The 19,052-nt window shown below is 42.9% G+C and overlaps 1 protein-coding gene across 1 annotated transcript; it reads right to left on the bottom strand.

Moving 5' to 3' along the window:
• Positions 1 to 277: 277 nt before the first annotated feature.
• Positions 278 to 12,035, bottom strand: LOC142584216 (uncharacterized). Its single transcript, XM_075694375.1, has 5 exons — positions 11,901 to 12,035; positions 10,670 to 10,821; positions 6,952 to 7,019; positions 2,134 to 2,220; positions 278 to 585 (listed from the first exon to the last, which is right to left on the bottom strand). Exons 1-5 carry the CDS (start codon positions 12,021 to 12,023, stop codon positions 446 to 448), a joined length of 570 nt encoding a protein of 189 aa, XP_075550490.1. The 5' UTR covers positions 12,024 to 12,035; the 3' UTR covers positions 278 to 445.
• Positions 12,036 to 19,052: the final 7,017 nt, after the last annotated feature.

Here is a 19,052-nt window from a genome sequence, read left to right as displayed (position 1 = left end):
AGATGAGCAGAGAACCTAACCAGGGTGTGTCAACTTTGCGTCGTCTTCGGAGCCATCCTCGTTCGCTTCACTTCAACATAACAATACATCATTTTTTTTATTATCAAGATATTTCGCTGCGTAAATTTTCTGCGATGAGCATCTATGACTATAAGGGACAAAAGTACGCTCATATGTTTGCTTCCTTGAAGGAAACTGCTTCTTGTCTATATCAGTGTGCTGGAAAAGTACGGTACCTTAGGACCTCCACTTATGCCACGATAAGACAGGCCGCCAGTAATCGTTCAAGGTGTGCTTTTTTATTCTTCTTGGTTTCCCTAAATATAACAGAAAAAACAGGATGTTGTGCATATGTGCACCCTAACGCTACTAAAACAGAAGGCGCGGGTTATTGCTGTTACCCAAGCTTTAAATACGTGGACATGAGCTTGAACAATCGCTTCGTCTACTTGTTTTGTGTGTCCACGCCCTTACACTTGTCAGCGTCGTGGAGGGATACACCGTTGCCGCATGTGTCGGCGAACTGTTCGAGGCAGTGCTCGGGGATTGAATCCTGCACATCCTCTGTCACCCACAGTGTGCATTCTGCAAGAAAATAAATAATTGAACGTTTGTAGGTCGTGTGAGACACTGGGTAATCTGACGAAGAAGTTCACTGCATGAGAATTATTCCTGCAATTCCCAAGTCCAGTTTCACGCAAGGAAATATTGGAATTGGTTCACCTTTAATTATAGCCACAGCAACGAAGTGTATTTCTACAAACGCTGTGAAGTATTTGAGCTATAATTAGGCTAATTACTTGCTGCGTTCTCTGCTGCCCTATCTACAGATAAATCTTCTGTAGACAATGCGTTAAATGCTAACATAAGCAATGCGCTAAATGTCCGATGACCTAATAAGAATTCTGGCTGTCAAACTGCGTTGGGTTTTAGAAGGGTTAAAAAGAAGAATGCGACAGACAGTATGCATGCGTTTGTACGGATATGCAATCGTACACGTGAGTAGAGGTCCGCATAGGAGCACAAAGCGATCGGTGGGGTCCGCCGGCAGAAATAAACTTACAACCGAAAGAAACATGATGTGTTTTCTCCCCTTCTGCGATTACTAAATACAGTGGTACCAAATTCCGACCAGGCAATTTCAGAGCTCTTGCTTGGCTTTCAACTGCATTCTCAAGTGTAAAGTAGTAAATGGTGTCTAATTTACCTCAAATATAGCAAATGCAGTGATGACTGTGTGAGTGTATGAAAATTTTCTAAAACCAATTTATGACGATACAACGAAGGAATGACTGAATAAATGAAGGAAACGTGAGTGCGACGATGAGGTAATTTATGCCTACAGAACGCTCTCTGGCGTAGAGTATTGATGTATTTTGCGTACTTTAAAATTCTGAAGGGGTTACGGTGGCAAGCACGTAAGAAACTCATCACAAGCAACAATTCAACTGCTTGTGCAGGGCAAGACACTTCAGGCTCATGCATTCCAGTTTTGACTTATGGCCAAACATATGATCGCAACTTATTAGAAACGAAAGAAATTGTCACAGTGACGTGGTAAATTTCCGCATTTCTGGCATCGCTCATGCTTTGCGTAAGTTAGTAAGTTGTAAGACCATGCTCATTGCTTGCACGTGTTGAAAAACTGCCAGAGAGCACGAAATATGAACAACAAACACATAATAAAGGAGGGCCCAGGGATAGAGATGTGATGCCGCCGATACTGATTAACTTTAGTAAGCTAATCAAAGCAAAAATTCATCGACGCGGCCTCTCATTTCTTTTCTTTGGGGGGGGGATGTCGTGAAGAGAAATACAAATTTAGCATTTTAGCCAAAGCTGGAGTGCACTTTACTATTGCAAAGTGTATACGTATTAGGGCCGCCCCCTTTACTGCTGCGTCGCACAATGGTTTATTGTGCACCCTGCGCAGGAAATGGGTTGATGCACAATACCTGAGGGCCCTAAAGCAAACTATCATCGGCAGGTACCACTGTATAAAAGTCTTCCGTAGTTTAGATAAAATATTTTGCTGTGTATTACGCAATTACGACGCAATTACGACGCTTATTTGGCATTCATATCGTAACTCTGAAGTCCCGCTGTTCTAAAAATGCATGCAGATTGCCTTACGGTCTCCAAAGTGCGGCACCTCCATAATAGCACAGTTCTTGTAATCCGTGTATAAGAATTTAGCAATACCAGCATCATCGCCGCCGTCTGAAATCAAATGAAAGAGAAATGTTGTCTTTCTTCTGCTACAGCAATCGTTAAATTATGAAACAGGCGTGTACTAAGCTGGCAATATGCCAGTACTTAATTGTGGTTATAGGTCTAAAGCTGAGAATTAAAAAGAAAACAGTGAGTCGGCGGCACTTGTTTCCCATGTTTCATTATTAGGCATTTATTACAAGAAAGGCATAAGATTGGGATTTACGTTGCTCAAATATTTACATATTGGATAATGAATGAAGCAAGCGCAGAAGAATATTATCAGAGAGCATATTTGACGCTGATTTGAACATAAGGCTTTGTCGACCTTTTTACGTGGCAGTGAACTATCAGAAAGACTATAATGATCCCGTCCTTCTTTTTTTGTCACGCCATTCTTTTTGTCCCGGCTCTTCTTTCCGTTTTTACTTTCACTGTCTCTTCCACTAGGGCCGGGTAGCAAACTGGAGGCTTTAACTATGGTTAACCTTCCTGCCTTTCTCTCATTTCTATCTCTCTCTCTCTTTCTCTCTCTCTCTCTGTCTCTCGTATTTGAACATACCCTTAAATGGAGCCTGCTACAGGTGCGCAAATTCGTCAGAAGCTGTGAGGAAATTGTATTTTCGGGAGGTAGGCAATTTCTCTAATGCAAATTTCATTCGTTAATTCTTCTGAATTTCCTTTTTTTTTCTTCTCCGACGGCATATTTAGAGAGAAAACTTTCTGCGGCTACGTAAATTTTTGGAATACCTTTCGACATATTGTTTACCAACAATATATTGTTCGATATTCTCTTCCCTAATTTACGGACAGTAAAAGAAATGGAACGTTTACACAACAATCGTGAATTAGCTTATACCCTGCGTCATCGCCTGCCCTGCAGAAATTTTATTCTCGTTCCTGGCATGTGCAATATGGCAGTCATGACTGAAACCAGTTGATCAGTGTAAACTGCCACGAACCATGGCGCTTCAGGTCACCTTGAACGAGGTATGAAGAACAAGGGATGAGAGTTTGCGGCGCCTCTCATATTTTCAAATCCCTTGAAGTGAAACCGTTCATTTGCCAGCGGAGGCAAAGAACCAATTTTATTTGCGGTTATTTCACTGGAGCAATGCTGCGGCAAGAGGTAAGTTTCCCAAAATCTAGCAAGAGAGGTATCCACCCCATGATTGACCTACATATGGAACAGGGGAGCAGGTCGGTCATGTACGCCAAGTACAATTTGGAACAACAAGCATCCGCTATTTTCTCAATGTGTTCACGTACTTAACGATGCAACCGCATGCAGTGAGAACGAGCCAGTGGGAAATACGAATTCCCTCAGCTCACAATGACTCACGCAATTCTGGCTGTTACCTTGAAGCGACACTTTCTTTGCATCTCTCCTTTTCAAGATATTACCGTTTTCAGAGAACGTAAGTAGAGACAAGCCATATATTCGATCAGCAAAGGTACTGCTATTGCGCTTGAGTTGCTTTTTTTGTTTTCATGAGATTTCTAAAGACTATAGCAGGCTGAGAAACGGTGGAATGGACATTTATGAATGACATGCTGCAGTGTTGTAAAAGTTACAAACAGGCATAAGGTGTCTGAGAAATGCTGGCCAACGTTTCGACAGGAGGCCCTATTTTCGTCAAAGGCAGCATGGCAATCCTCGGCAGTTTGGTTTTAAGAGATTATTAGGGCGTCGTGAAGTACGGTCGTCGTCGGCAGTGGCTGGCTGTAAAGAAACAGACTCTAGGCATGGTTTCTCAGACGAGGGGGCAAGAGCAGGACAGTGGCAATGTGGTAGGAGAGAAAATAAAAGTGTCAGAGGAGGGTGTTGGGGGAGCGAGAGGTAAGGAAGCCTTCAGAAAAGTAAACAGAAACGTAAGCGTCTTAGATGGCCTGCGTTTGCGGTTCTAGAAAAGGCGGCCAACGCGCAAGCAACGCGACGACCTACGAGTTCTGTTAGAAAAGAAGCGGTACGTTTCAAATACCCCGCCAACGGCAAAGGCAGCACGCTGCGGTTACTTCGCGCACCTAGTGGCACGTTTAGACAAGAAACTGCCATTTCCAGCTTTGAGCTTTGACAATGAAAGAGCTTGAAGAACAAAGTACGTGTGTTTCAAATTTTGGTAGAACACATAGCGAAACTTTCACAGACACATTTCAATTGTTTCGCCAAGAGCACGAAGAGGACTCTATGACTCGCACGCGGTGCTATGAGTGGTTAAAGCGTTTCTAACGGAGTGTAATGTAGGTCAGTGACGATCCCAAGCCTGGACGACCTTCCAAATCAACAGAGATGACCATGTCGAAAGAGTTCTTGCTGTGATTCGTAGAAATCGTTTAACGTTTTGATAAGTTGCTGACGAAGGGGGCATCACCGCGGATCCTGCCATAACATTTTGAGGGACAAACTTGAAGTGCGTAGCCTGAGTGCAAAACTTACGCCGCGTTTGTTCACGGACGATAAGAAACAGACGGTTGTTGAAATCAGCCAGGCACTGCCTGCCACTGCCAATGACAATCAAAACTTCCTTAATAACATCATCACAGGCATCACAGGGTTTACGGATAAGATATTGAAACGAAGGTGCAGTCATCGCAGGGCAAAAAGCATGCACGAGTCACTCAAAGCTCAAGGCGATGTTGGTTGTGTTTTTTGAATGCAAAGGCGTTGTCCCTCACAAATTTGCACCACGTGGTCAGACGGTAGTCAAGGATGTCTTCCAGGGAATTCTAGTGTGTTTGAGGAATGTTGTGTTCAGTAAGAAGCCTGAAATATAAGGAAGCCAGACTTGGATGTTGCATCATGACAATACGCTGGCCCACGCTTCACTCCTCATTCGCAGCTTTACAATAAAACATCGCACCCTCATTGTGCCCCTTCCACAGTATTCTGCAGACTTAGCTCCAGGAGACTTGTTGCTGTTTCTCACACTTACAACCATGCTTAAAGATAGAAGAAACGATGGGAACAATGTATTACCTGTAGAGGGGAACACTTAGAGGGGGAAAATGCTTAAAATCTTGCACAATAAGCAACAAACATGTTACAGAAAGTTGGGTTTGTTTTTAAACACACCTCGTAAGTTGAAAGAATGACTTTAGTGGCGCAGAATCAGAGCACCGGGTATTTTTGAAGGTATTAAAATGGTAACATGGAGTATCGGGGCACTAGATGGGAGTGGGTTTACGGGAGCGGCTTGGTCTTTCAAGAGATATCATGCTAATTTGTTCGATGTAGGTGTTGTCGCGGCCGTATACAAAGGTGGCTTGACCCTGCGTGAAAGAGGCGCTGAAAAAGGTATGATGACGTCTGGAATTTTGGAGTGTGCCAGTGCAGGTCTAAGAAAGAAGGACCACGCCAATTAGGTATAGCGCCGCAATGACACCTACGCCGTACTCATGAGGGTAACGTGCCTCGAAAGACGAATCCCTTCCCTTCCAACCGTCTTCGTTCATTGCTCCCAGACGCTCTTTTGTCATCTTTACCTGAGTAGCAATGTGGGCTTGTTGGTATGTGATTTTGATCTGAGGTCTTAGCTCAGATAAGACAGGACCTAAGTAGACTCAAAGGAGCGTGTCCTTCCTGCGTGTCTTCTTGTGTCCAGTCTTATTAGCCGTAAAGATGCCATTTTAACACCTTCGAAAATATCCGGCGAACTGATGCTGCGCTACTCAATTGAGTCTTTTAACTCATGTCCTTTTGTTACCCGCACGCTGGTTGGCTGGCCGGCTCTTCTAAAACCACAAACTCATGCTGCCTACTACATCTAGGGTTATTGTCGCGTTCTATAAAGGCTTCCTAGCCTCTCGCTCCCCCAGCACCCTTGTATAACCTTTGTATTTTTTCCCTCGTGCTGCCTGCCCGGTCATCGGCTCTTGTCCAGTTATCTTAGAAACGATGCCCAGAAATGGCAAGTCAAATCGCTCATTTTCTTTTCAGTCTCTTCATTTAGCGCCAACCGCCGCCGACAACGACCGCACTTGACACCACCCTACTAACCTGTTACAACTTATCAGCCAAGGATGACCAGGCCACCTTTGACGAAGAGAGGTCGTCCTATCGAAGCATTGGCAAATCTTTTTAAGGCATATTATTGCTGTTTGTAACTTTCATACTATAGAGTGCTACATCTGTCGGCCACCTTCTAGATTTTGCTATGTACCGGTGTCATCATTCATAACCCTTGAGATTTGCTTGGTGCAACACAGTAGACTGGGCGAGTTGGTATGATTGCGTCATGAAAACTAGCGCACAAGCACACGGACCATGAAAGGGGGATGACCCTTCACTAGAGTGTCGCATGTCCTCACATTCCTTTTATTTAAATAGTGACAACATTGTGAAATCATGGCTCGTGTTTAAAGTGGTCATGTTAATACGCGTGCACTGCAGTTTTCAAAGCGAATGAATATAGAGATGCTACCATATTTTACAATATTCAAGCATTCTTTCAAAAATTATTTGATTTCAACAGAAAAAAAAACAGTAACTTGTAGAAAAAAATAATTGCTAGACTTTTTCTTGGGCCATAAGCAGCGCGTTGTACCTGCCAGGTTATGAATTTGAATGGTATGACTCGCACTTGCACCGTTGTGTAGCATCTGTGTTCCTAAAGCTTATAGGTTCAGTTTGCTGTATCTTAAGAGTACGACGTTGCCAGTAAGCCTTTAAATAGGCCTCCGCACACGGTGTCAAAGTTCTTGCAGAAACTATAGAACCCGGTAAATTATGAAAAAGCTTACCTGCAGTGACTGTAAATTTTATGGTGTCTGCAGTGTCACCTTCCGTAAAGTGGAATGGAACGTATTTTCTGCGAGAGCAGAAAAAGAAAAGATTGGTTGCACAGTACAAGTGAACAGCATAAGTGAATTTCATAACGCAAAAAAAAAAACGGAGAGCTTGGTCCACGAGGATTCATTCTATATGGATCACTTTGGTCGCAAAAGTGTAAGATGAAAACTAGAAGCACACTGGTGAGGCGATGTTGATTACAGTAACTGAGCAGCACTGGGGCTATTACAAAGGCATATGATATTCGAAGCACTTTGATCCTTTTTTGCAGATTACAAGAGTAATTGCCGGTGGAGAGAAAGCAAAATTAAGTTACAATAAATGAAAAGAAACAAGGTGAACCTCAGACCCACAGCAAAGCTATGGATGGTGCCCGTTTAGTTAGGACAGCTGCAATATTATTGTATTCTTTGATATTGGTAGCTAGTGAAAACAGGACTTCTTACGAAATCGATCAAATGTCTTTAGTGCAGCGTACATAGAATTAGTATACTGGGTCTGGAATCAGGAAGCAAAAAGTGGCAACTGCAAATACATCACTACGTTATTAATTTGCACTCTGCCCAGCGCAATTGTCTCTATAATGCCTAAAAATAACTTTCGGTTGTGCTAACACTATTGGGAATTTAATGCTAAAACATCCCGTGTTCGCAGTACGTACGCACAGGCAGGGTGTAAATTTTGTTCCTTACATTTTTGAGAAAATTCTGACAGTATTTAGTTCTTTGCAGGCTACTGTGCGTGAGAATGTGGGTTTCTAGATGTCTTAACTAGATCGCGCCATCATATCGACGACAGATCGGATGCACCTACAATTCAGGTCTCGTCTGAATCGCATGTCATATTCTGCACTTGCTCCTGACTCTTACTGAGTGCAACATCAATTTGGTTTGCTTGATTTGGTATAAATAATTTAAGGGTTCCGATTACAACGAACATCTTTTAAAGGTGTAAGAGTCACTACGTACTCCATCACACCTAACTACAAGTAGTGAGGCAGACGTATATTGCATATGCGTATTATGAACGCAGTTCAATAGGCATGTCTTGAACGCAGACTTCTGGAACACCGCAACTTCCCTAAATACCGCAACGAATCGCCGGGAAGAAACCGCTCATACAAGCAGGGACTGCGAACTGGTGACACCGGTGTACTTATTTATTTATTTATTTACAGATACTGCAGGCCCTTCTCGGGCCCATGCAGGAGTGGATACTAAGAATACAAACAAGAGAAGTAAATTTTACCTAATTACTTGACATAATTGCAAAGATATAATACATACAAAAGTGAGAAAAACAAAAAATATGGCAATACACTGGACATAGATGACAAATGAATACGCGAACAAAGCAATATTATCAACTCAGTGTGTACACCACTTGGACTCGAATTTCAACAAAAGTTGACATTACTAATACATTCAACATATGATTCCAGCGAAGCGGAGTTCACTGCCTCCTCAGATAACGTATTCCAATAATAAATTGCGCGAGGAAATAAAGAGAACTTGTGAACATTGATGTGGCTGACTGGCTGTCTAATACTTTTACTGTGGTGCGTTCGCTCTGATCGTTTGAAAGGATCCTGAAGATATCGTTCCCGTGATAGCTTAAAGTTCTTATGACAAAGTTGGCAAATAAATGTTAATCTAGATATTATCCTGCGCTGCTCAAGTTTTCTAGGTTGGCCCTATTACGTAAGTTGCTGACACTAGAGTGACAGGAGTAAACAGAATAAATAAAACGCAAAGCTAAATTCTGTACTCTTTCGATTTTGTTAATCAAGTATTGTTGGCAAGGGCTCCAAATAACCGATGCATACTCCAGTTTTGGTCGTATTAGCACTTTGTATGCATTTAGTTTTACTGCAGGAGGGGTGTTTCGCAGTTTCCTTTTCAAAAACGACAATTTCTGTAGTGCACCCCGACAGACATTTTCAACATGCGGCTCCCAATTAAGATTACTGGTAAGTGTGATGCCTAAATATTTACTTTGTCAGTTCTTGTGATGGTAACGTTACCTAAAGAGTAAGTAAAGTCAAGGGGCTTCTTTTTGTTGCTAAACGTAATGGAAGCAGTTTTGGAAGTGTTTATTCTTAAGCCCCACCTTGCGCACCATGCATGCGCAAGGTGGGGCGCACCATGGCGGGTGTTTCAGGAAACACTTTCGAACATTTTTAAGTCTTGCCTTTGACGGATAGCACAATTGCAGTCCATGGGCTGGTCTACTCGAAGTGCCGGACATTACTTGCAGAAAAAAAAATTAAATGCATAATCCACTAATTAACAAACATTCACTAATTAAGTTTTAACGAGTTTACTTATAGCACATATGGCAATTTACAAATTCTAGCAGGTGAGACTGCATGCATGTCCACCGGAAAGAATTGTGTGCATGACGCAACTTACGAGATATGCGCCGCCAAACTTGCCCTAAATATGCACGGTAGTTCCACTTGGTTTGATAACAAAAGGGCGTGTTATGCATTGGAACACTAAAATAACTGGAAGGCAGTTCTGCGGAAGGTTCGGGAATTAATATCTCGAAACTAGTGTCATCCCGAGAGTTCATTCCAAAAGGATCCCCCTTGCGAACGCCCTAACTATAATGTGTATATTTCAATACGTGTCATAAGGTAATAGGTAATAGCACTAATATCAATTTGTTTTCTATTTGCTTTATTGTGCATTTCAATTTTTTTTTGCAAGTAATGTCTGCTTCTTCGAGTAGACCAACTCATGGACTAAAGTTGTGCCTACTGCCAAAGGCAACTTTAAAACTTTTTGAAAGTGTTCGGTGAAACAGCAGGTATAAGCGAAGCGAGTGTTTTTGTAAAAGATACAGCATAAATTTCACGTTCAACTGAGTGAACGCCGCCTCTGTGCATAGGCATCGCAGAAAGGTTGTAAATTGGCAAGTTAGTTCGCATTCATTATGGCCAAGATGCACAGACAATCGGATGAGCAAAACAAACAGCACAATGCATTATTTCACCCGTACCATAGTCTGCACTATTTCGCCAAAACGAGCATACGTATAAATTTAAGGGTACTGAAGGCAAGTGGACAGATAAGAAAAAAAAAAGCAATGCTTCCTGGTTCGAGACGAATACAACGACCACCGCGTATGCGAAAATATAGCACTGTTTTCATTGATGGAAAGTTTAGAAATAAAGGAAATAAATTCAAACGCTATTATAGGCTAAAATAGGGTACCACAAGTAACCAAATGAACGTAGGCGAGCCAGCTAATTTAATAATATCACCATTCTGTGCGGAATGATGGACAACTGTTATTGACAAAGCATAAAAAGTGCACTTTGACGACAATATTGGATTTAACTTCTATAACCATTGCACTACGTGCTTGCAGACTTCGGCAACATACAGACTCAAACATTCTGCGATGCATTGTCTAACTTACCACAGCTCCGGACAACCGCTTCCTCAGTGCATTGTCAAAGCTATATGGAGAAGTCGATTCTTGCGAGCCTCGCCAGACGCTTATGTGTATTTATCAGTCAGGTTTATCTGCCTTAATGTTATTCTTTAGGCTACCATGAAGAAAGCATTTGTCGGCCCTTTGAACGAAACCGTTCCTATTGCTACCAAAGGGACATCCCAATGCCTGCTAACGCCCTCTTGACATGCGACATCATGCGCTTACCTTCCACTACCATCTGGCGCAGCGATGGACCAGACATAGGTGACGGACTTGGCTATGGGATCAAAGTCTTCTCGGCGTGCCGACAAGCAGTTCAGGGTTGCGTCATCATCAATGTCCATGACGCCAATTGCGTTGTCGTAAATATCGAATATCTGAAGAGATAAAAATTCTTTTAGTGAAATGGTGCCCTCCTGCACTTCTGCGTCCTGTATACAATGATGGTTACTACTTTTGGCGTTAAGGTTTGGCACCTAAATGCTTCGTAAAAACATCTTAATGTTTCTAGCTTCTGCTTATATCACTTGAAGTGTTACCGTACTTGTGCTTCAGGTTACGTGCCAAGTAGGTAGCTCTCTGTCACATTTAAAACGCAGTTATGGATGGGGAGAAGGCGTGGAAAGATAGGAGTGCGGGATAGTTCAGAAACATTTCCGCTATTGAAATTCATATGCAGCTATCTTTATTCAGAGTATTTATGGAGGACATCTTGTTGTTTTTGAGATTTCCAGAGCCTCTATCTAAAATGCCCCACGGTATGCCGAATGTACATATCATGGGGCAAGCACCAGAAAGAGAATCCGCCAGCCGACTTGCCAAAATAACTTCGTGAGCACCACGCGGTCGGCTCTATGGCCACAAGAGCAAAGTGAGAACGTTTGTGATCGAGCTAATCAATCACTACAAAAACGGTGTTAAGTTGATCAACGTATCAGCGATGGTGCGAAGCTTGTCTTGCAGTTAAGACCAGCAAAAGTGTTAAAGCTGATTAACCTATTTAGATATTCCCACGGTGGAAACACAATGTAAAGGCCGAAAAAAGAAAACTGTATAAAACCAATCGCCATCAAATCAGGGAAGCATCATGCCGAAACGAATGAGTAGGGTAGAATGAGTTGTTGTGGATAACACGAAAACATCCGCTGAAGGCTTTCTTTCTCTTGTGTCATTGCTAGTCTGAACCTCATGCACACACGTGTTATACACATATACGGCGAAAATTCAGACACTTACGCTAAGCACTTCGTAGTTGCGAGCAAGTAAAGGAGCGATACATCAGTTTTTCGGCATAGGCACATCAATGCGAGGCGTTGCGACAACACCATAAAGATACGCTAAAGATGTTTAGCGCTTATGTGTAAAGGTATGTGCTTTAGTGCCTCTTCACTGCACGGAGGTGAAGAGTACTTAATTCCAGGTGCCATATCCGAGTGCTATGCTATATGAATCTCACCTTGAAGCTGTTCGGAGTTTCCCTCTGCAGTTTATTTGGTCCTCTTGACGCTTCAGTTTTACAGAAATGTAGAAGAGTCTGAGCAACGAGGAAGCTAAATGTCACAAAGGAGAAGGACCGCATTTCGCGTGCTCACCGAGGAATTCGCGAACACACTGCGCTGCAACAGGGTCTTTTATTTACATAGACTTCTGGATTCTTCAGCTTGCAGATGTTATAGAGCTTTATTTATGGTTGTTGTCACACAAGTGAGGCATGAGAACTGACATGCCGAATTATGAGGAGTATAATATGCCCTGCTTCGGAGACTTCCGGAAGGGCATCATGACATTCAGTTATATGCCTCAGAGACGTTTTGTACATGAGTCGCTTTACTGAGGAGGAATCTCATGCAACTGGCGCAATTAGCTTAAGCGAAATTACATGAAGCGTTCGCCCTTAGCAAATGGTGTCATGGACGTGCGTGCATGGTCTGGCAGAACGGAACCTTCCTTGATTGAACTGTTTTTGTCAGCCAGGTAGGTTCCACATCAACTGCGTTTTACGGAAAGTAGTCGGACAGCCCACGCATTTCACGTCATTTTACTTGCATACAGCTAATGTAGGGTGTCATATTTAATATGCGGTGTGATTCTCCTGGAGCCGCCAGTACTCATACGTGACGGGAGGTTCATTACTGGCATGACGCATCTTCGCGACACCTCACAGCGGATTTTCCGGCACGTGTGTGGCGGGAATATGTCCACAATATTTTTGATGAATTATAAATCGCGAAAAAATAAGCTACACATAGGAACCTCGCCTCCATCCCTTTTCCTCATCGCCTCTACACTTGGCGCACACACGTACTTAGCTATTATTTCCGTTATTTAATTTGTGCGTCAACTAAAAATTGCTTAAAGCACAACAGCGTGCGTGTATAAGTATGTTTTGCTTCTTTTTAGAGGCACGCACGCATCAAAATTGGTTGATTCACTTTCCCGTAGTCATGCTTTGCACGCTGATGGTGCTCTTAGTTGGACTCTTTCTCCACTACTTCCCTGTTAGGCGGCCATAATGCCGCTGCATTTTCTCTCTTCTTTCCGACACATGTCAAAAAATTATCAGCAGTCTTAGTCAGTTTCATAGTGAGATAATTGATTTTTTATTTGGCCAACAAGATCTTAGTGAGTGTGTTAGAGTTTGCGAGAAAGTGCATTAGTGCGCGCGTATTTACACATGATAATAATCATGTTCAACAACGCATTTAATCGCGCTGTAAGATGAAAGCTGTGCCGCGCGATTCCGAATCGATGCCGTCTCTCGTCACTTGTGTGCATTCTGTGCCTAAAACTTCCTCATCTGATCAGGCCCCTGAATCATCTGCCCTTTTCGTCTCTCTTTTCCTTTCCGTGAACGAAAATTCGGTCTTAGATCGCCATGCTTATGAACCATACCGACAGTGTCCCACACGTATTTCAAATTTGGCCACCATATCCCTTATCGTCCCTAGTTACATTACTTGACCCAGCAGGCTAGAGTTTCTGCCCACTGTGAGGCTGGGCTGCTGTCACATAGAGGCGTTTGCCAATGAAACTGCTCTGATCAGTGTCACAGAACTGCCTACCTTTTTCATATTTAACTAGTTATGGCAAAATTCCATTGCTTTTATGCTTTACTCACACACTCATTTATTGTGTTACTGTCGTTGTAAAGGCAGCCATCCACTCTTTCATATTTTTGAAGATTTTGTTACCTGTCCTGTTAACTTCTGTTGCGTTCCTTTGTATTGGAGACGTCTTCCAACTATATCCTTCCCATGAGTGCATTGCTTACTTTTGCGTTATTGGACTAGTTAGTCAGTCGCCTTGTCTTAACTACTTGCACAACCATTGACACCTCGTTTTTGATTACGTGATCCCCAAAATACCCTTTTCTGCTTTGACCTTAGAGAATGGTGTGCAGTATAATCTTGATAAATAAATAAAATAGCAATAATGAAAGCCTATATTCAGAAATGCGTTTGCGAGGCCAAAGAATGTACTTGATAGCGTTCATTTGCGGGTTGCTGATATGCTTGAAATATATAAAATCAGTGCGCTTGCAGAAGTGTTAACCTAAGAAACGGAAGTTTTAGGGATAACGAAGCTTCAGAACTCATTTAAGGGCTGGGCAACGAGAGACGCAAATAAATAACCTGCACAGCGTTGGCATAAAACGTAGGTGGCATTTCTTCTTTCGTTTCAGAGGTAGAAGTTGAGTTTATCGGGTGTGAAGCAATGCTTAGAACAGACAACCGTTGATCTATTAGAACAAAGGCATACATAGGAACGAGAAGGAAACAGTACAAAACCATATGATTTAAGTAAAACTGTCGTTTTACGGGACTCAGCATATGTCTGGTTAAAGAGGAATTTTATATTTGTTTATGCCATGCTCTTCATAACTTCGTGTACCGGCTCACGGCGTCAGAAAGATGGCAAAAATTCGTCAATATAGGCAAATTTGGGAAATTTGATGGCGACAAGTTTTGCCGCTTTATCTTTCTACCGACAACGATTACTATTCGGTGATGTTTCGTGCGTATCTTTTAATAGAGCCATTTTACATTCCGGAGTTCCTCCACAACGTAGCGACACTGGGTCGAATAAAATTACTAATAGGACAGCATCACCAGACGTCCATGCTACGGTTACATTCTGTGCTGGTTACAGGTAGGGTACTATGCTAGTTTCTTCACATGTCACTAACGGCTTGCCACTGCAAGCGCCTAGAAGCAATACACAGCAAAATGCATTCGCCTATGTCTATAAGAGTTCCTCGGCGAGCTTCGTGCTTTGTCGCACGAAGCTGTCTGATGCCCAGCCCAGATCCAGGCGTTTTCTTGAGTCATCGGCTGGCAAAGCCCTTCTACAACGCATAAGTGCCTCACCTGGACACATTCACAATTTTGTGCTGCGCTATCATGCTTCGAGCATAAGGGTTGAGGTGATGAAAACAGAGGTTAAAAATAGACCCGTCCTGGGCATTTGAAGACTTAGCCTACGCGTACCGAAACTGAATTAAAATACGACTATTTCAATTGGAAAAGCAGTCCCTCATTATGGAGCCCTTGGTGACTAGCTGCCAAAATCGCCTTCAAGTGTACAAAGATGTGTTCGCCAAAGCGAACGCAGATCACTGCGCAGTAGCGTTTCGTATAGCGTCTTCGATAGCTACATGGTTTGGCCGGCTGGACCATGTACTGTCGCCAGTTGTCGAAGGTGTGGATATAGCTGACGCCTTACAAAAGCTCTGCCAGCAAAACATGGCTTGCTCCTTACGGACTCGATGGCGGCTTTGCAACAACTATGCTGAGGTCTACCTTTAAGATAGTTCCACGCAAGTCACTGTCATTCGTAAAAGACCTCAATAAGAAAGGCTTCAATCTGTAGTTTCAGTGGATTCCTTCTCACAGTGGCATTGCTCTAGGTAATGCTCTTGCGTTAGATATTTAAACCTAACGCTCTTGCGTTATGCTGCAATCTGAACTTTAAGTACGTCCCTTCTCGGCGTTGCATTGCTGGATGGGACAAAGCTAACGCTCCCTTTTAGGCAGCACTCTCATATCTCTATAAAGCCAAATTGCCAAAAAGCAATGCAGCCACAAAATCGTACAACCGCCCTCACTTTCTGTGGTTTTATATCGCTTTCTCAACGAAACCACCTGCGTAACCAGATGGTTTCGTTGAGAGGGAGCCCCGCTACTGCATTGAATCAGGACAAGGGATGCATATGGCTCGGTGTGTATATTTAAGACCGGACATACCGATTTCTCTTTGCGTACTTCGTGCAATGAGACAGGAGAGAACGAACACTTTCTGTGGCCGTGCCCAAAGCTACCTCAGAGAAGGGGATGCTCTACTTGAGAACTTACAAAGGGCATTCCATGTGCTTGTCTTCAATTTTGGCAACTTCTAAATCAAATTTACTACGCATATTAGAGTTAGTACGTAGTTGGGAATATACGAAAGGCGGTCCAATGTTTATTCATCGCTGGCAGGACATCTGGTGCAAGGAACATGAGTAATTCTGCTAACTAAATATGCAAGGCAAACGAAGGACAGCATACACAAGACACACGACTTCAATAACGATCGCAGGTAGATGGAATTCTTTATGGTTTAAAAATAGAAATTGTTTCAGGTTTCTTTTGCAAAGAAGCTACATAATGTGGATCAGCCATAGTAAGAAAACTAGGCAAAGGCAAGTTATCTTGTGCAGTGAAGTGAGGGCGTTTATGATTAGAGAGCACATGGGAGAAACTGTCTGAAGTGAGACCATGGTTATAAATTTTCATTAACATAATGTCTGTACATTTGAATAAAAGATAAAGGCAAGATATTAAGATCAACAAAAATGGTTGAAGGAAGTGACAACCGTGATCCAAAATTGATGTTGTGAACTACATCATTCTGGAGTTTGATCAATGAGGAAAGATGAATGAGCTATGTATTACGCCATGATGTGATGCAGTAGTTCATTTGGCTGTGTATAATGGCGTTATATAATGTAAGTACAGGGAGGTGGTAGTAGACTCTGGATTTTAGGAGGGCATGTATGTCAAAAGATATTGTAATGCAGGTTGAAGAAATGTGGTTGTGAAACTTGTGATGAGTGTTAAGAATGATTCTGAAAAGAGTTACATGATCGGATAACATAAGTGTTTGATTGTTGATGAAAAGATAAAGAGACAGTTCTTCTGCTTATTAAAGCAAAAGAAGTCGCAGTTTGGCATGAAAGCTGGAACAATGGTTGTGATAGCAAATTAGTAGACATCTATACGAAGTAAGGACAATAGAGTTATCGGCTGTGTAAACTTGGAAATATTCGCCTATTAAATAAATTAACAAGCATGGTGTCACGTGCGCCCCGACAAACAAAAACACATCTCACTCGATGAGCTCGGACACTCTTTGTGAAAACGCTGGCATGAACACGACCGCTTGCAGCAGTGAGCTCTACTCATCACTGATCGCTTTCAAGAGCCGCGAGGTCTCACTCTGGCCGGCCGTACGCAACCTCCGCAGGAGTAAAATGCTCACCTCCCCGGGCCTTGCGCGCGGTGGAAGACGACTTGCTTCCTCCCCACCTTCCACCCTGGCGCACGCGAGATCAAGTCCCTATCCACGGCCCACCCTCAGACGTCGATTTCATTTGCATGTATACAGCATACGGTGCGCAGCCAAGGTGTAATCGAACTTGGAGTGCATCATCATCATCACCACCACCAACACCATCATCATCATCATCATCATGATCATCATCATCACAATTTATTGTTCCTTAAAGACCCCTTTCACGGTATTGCATAAAGTAGGGGGGAGGCAAGGGCATAAATTAACACTATAGTAATTACTATACATAGGCTAACTTACTTATGAACGGTAAATTTAATATACATACTAGAAGACTATGGGCGAGAAAGAAAACAACAAGGCACAAAATAAGCCACAAGCGATAGCACCGCCGCCAGTATATCTGGCAGCACAACCGGCAGTATGAAAGAGCAGTAATAAAGGTAGACGTTAGAGTAACAGCTAAGTATACGCAATGCCTCATGACCTCGAGCGTGCCGGAGTCTTGGAAGAACGCTAACATAATCCGAATCCACAAGAAAGGGGACGCCAAAGACTTGAAAATTATAGACCTATCAGATTACTCTCAGTTGCCTGCAAACAATTTACTAAGGTAATCCAAATAGAATCAGAAACACCTTAGACTTCTGTCAAGCAAAGGACCAGGCAGGATTCCGTAAAGGCTACTCAACAATAGACCATATTCACACTATCAATCAAGTGATAGAGAAATGTGCGGAATATAACCAACCCTTATATATAGCTTTCATCGATTACGAGAAAGCGTTTCATTCTGTCGAAACCTCAGCAGTCATGGAGGCATTACGAAATCAAGGTGTAGACGAGCCGTATGTAAAAATACTGAAAAATGTCTATAGCGGCTCCACATCCACCGTAATCCTCCATGAAGAAAGCAACAAAATCCCAATAAAGAAAGGCGTCAGGCAGGGAGATAAGATCTCTAAAATGCTGTTCACAGCGTGTTTACAGGAGGTATTCAGAGACCTGGATTGGGAAGAATTGGGAATAAAAGTTAATGGAGAATATCCTAGTAACTTGCGATTCGCTGATGATATTGCCTTGCTTAGTAACTCCGGGGACCAATTGTAATGCATGCTCACTGACCTGGAGAGGCAAAGCAGAAGATTGGGTCTAAAAGTTAATCTGCAGAAAATAATGTTTAACAGTCTCGGAAGAGAACAGCAATTTAATATAGGTAGCGAGGCACTGAAAGTGGCAAGGGAATACATCTACTTAGGACAGGTAGTGACTGCGGATCCGGATCATGTGACTGAAATCATCAGAAGAATAAGAATGGGCTGGGGTGCGTTTGGCAGGCATTCTCAGATCATGAACAGCAGATTGCCATTATCCCTCAAGAGAAAGGTTTATAACAGCGGTGTCTCACCAGTACTCACGTACGGGGCAGGAACCTAGAGGCTTACGAAAAGAGTTCTACTTAAATTTAGGACGACGCAACGAGCTATGGAAAGAAGAATGGTCGGTGTAACGTTAAGGGATAAGAAAAGGGCAGATTGGGTGAGGGAATAAACGCGAGTTAATGACATCTTAGTTGAAATCAAGAAAAAGAAATGGGGGGCATGGGCAGGACATGTAATGAGGAGGGAAGATAACCGGTGGCCATTAACGGTTGCAGAGTGGATTCCAAGGGAAGGGAAGCGTAGCAGGGGGCGGCAAAAAGTTAGGTGGGCGGATGAGACTGAGAAGTTTGCAGGAACGACATGGCCACAAGTAGTACATGACCGGGGTTGTCGGAGAAGTATGGGAGAGGCCTTTGCCCTGCAGTGGGCGTAACCAGGCTGATGATGATGATGAAATTGTTAGAAAGTCAATACCAAGTAAACCGTCGTACGGGCTTAAGAACTTACTTAACAACTTACTTAAGAACTTACTTAAGAACGACAAGAAAAAGAGAAGTTGGGTGACCGGCGATGGTAATGCGGGCGGTGCTCATTCGAAAAACGGCAGGGGTTCATCCACCGGCCGCTGTTACAGCTCGGGATTGAACAAGTGCGGCCACTTTCATTACGTGGCA

The sequence above is a fragment of the Dermacentor variabilis genome, chromosome 6 (genome assembly GCF_050947875.1).
Source record: "Dermacentor variabilis isolate Ectoservices chromosome 6, ASM5094787v1, whole genome shotgun sequence".
Taxonomy (NCBI): Eukaryota; Metazoa; Arthropoda; class Arachnida; order Ixodida; family Ixodidae; genus Dermacentor; species Dermacentor variabilis.
The sequence above is the reverse complement of the archived record's forward strand: the minus strand, read 5'-3'. Positions and strand labels throughout refer to the sequence as shown.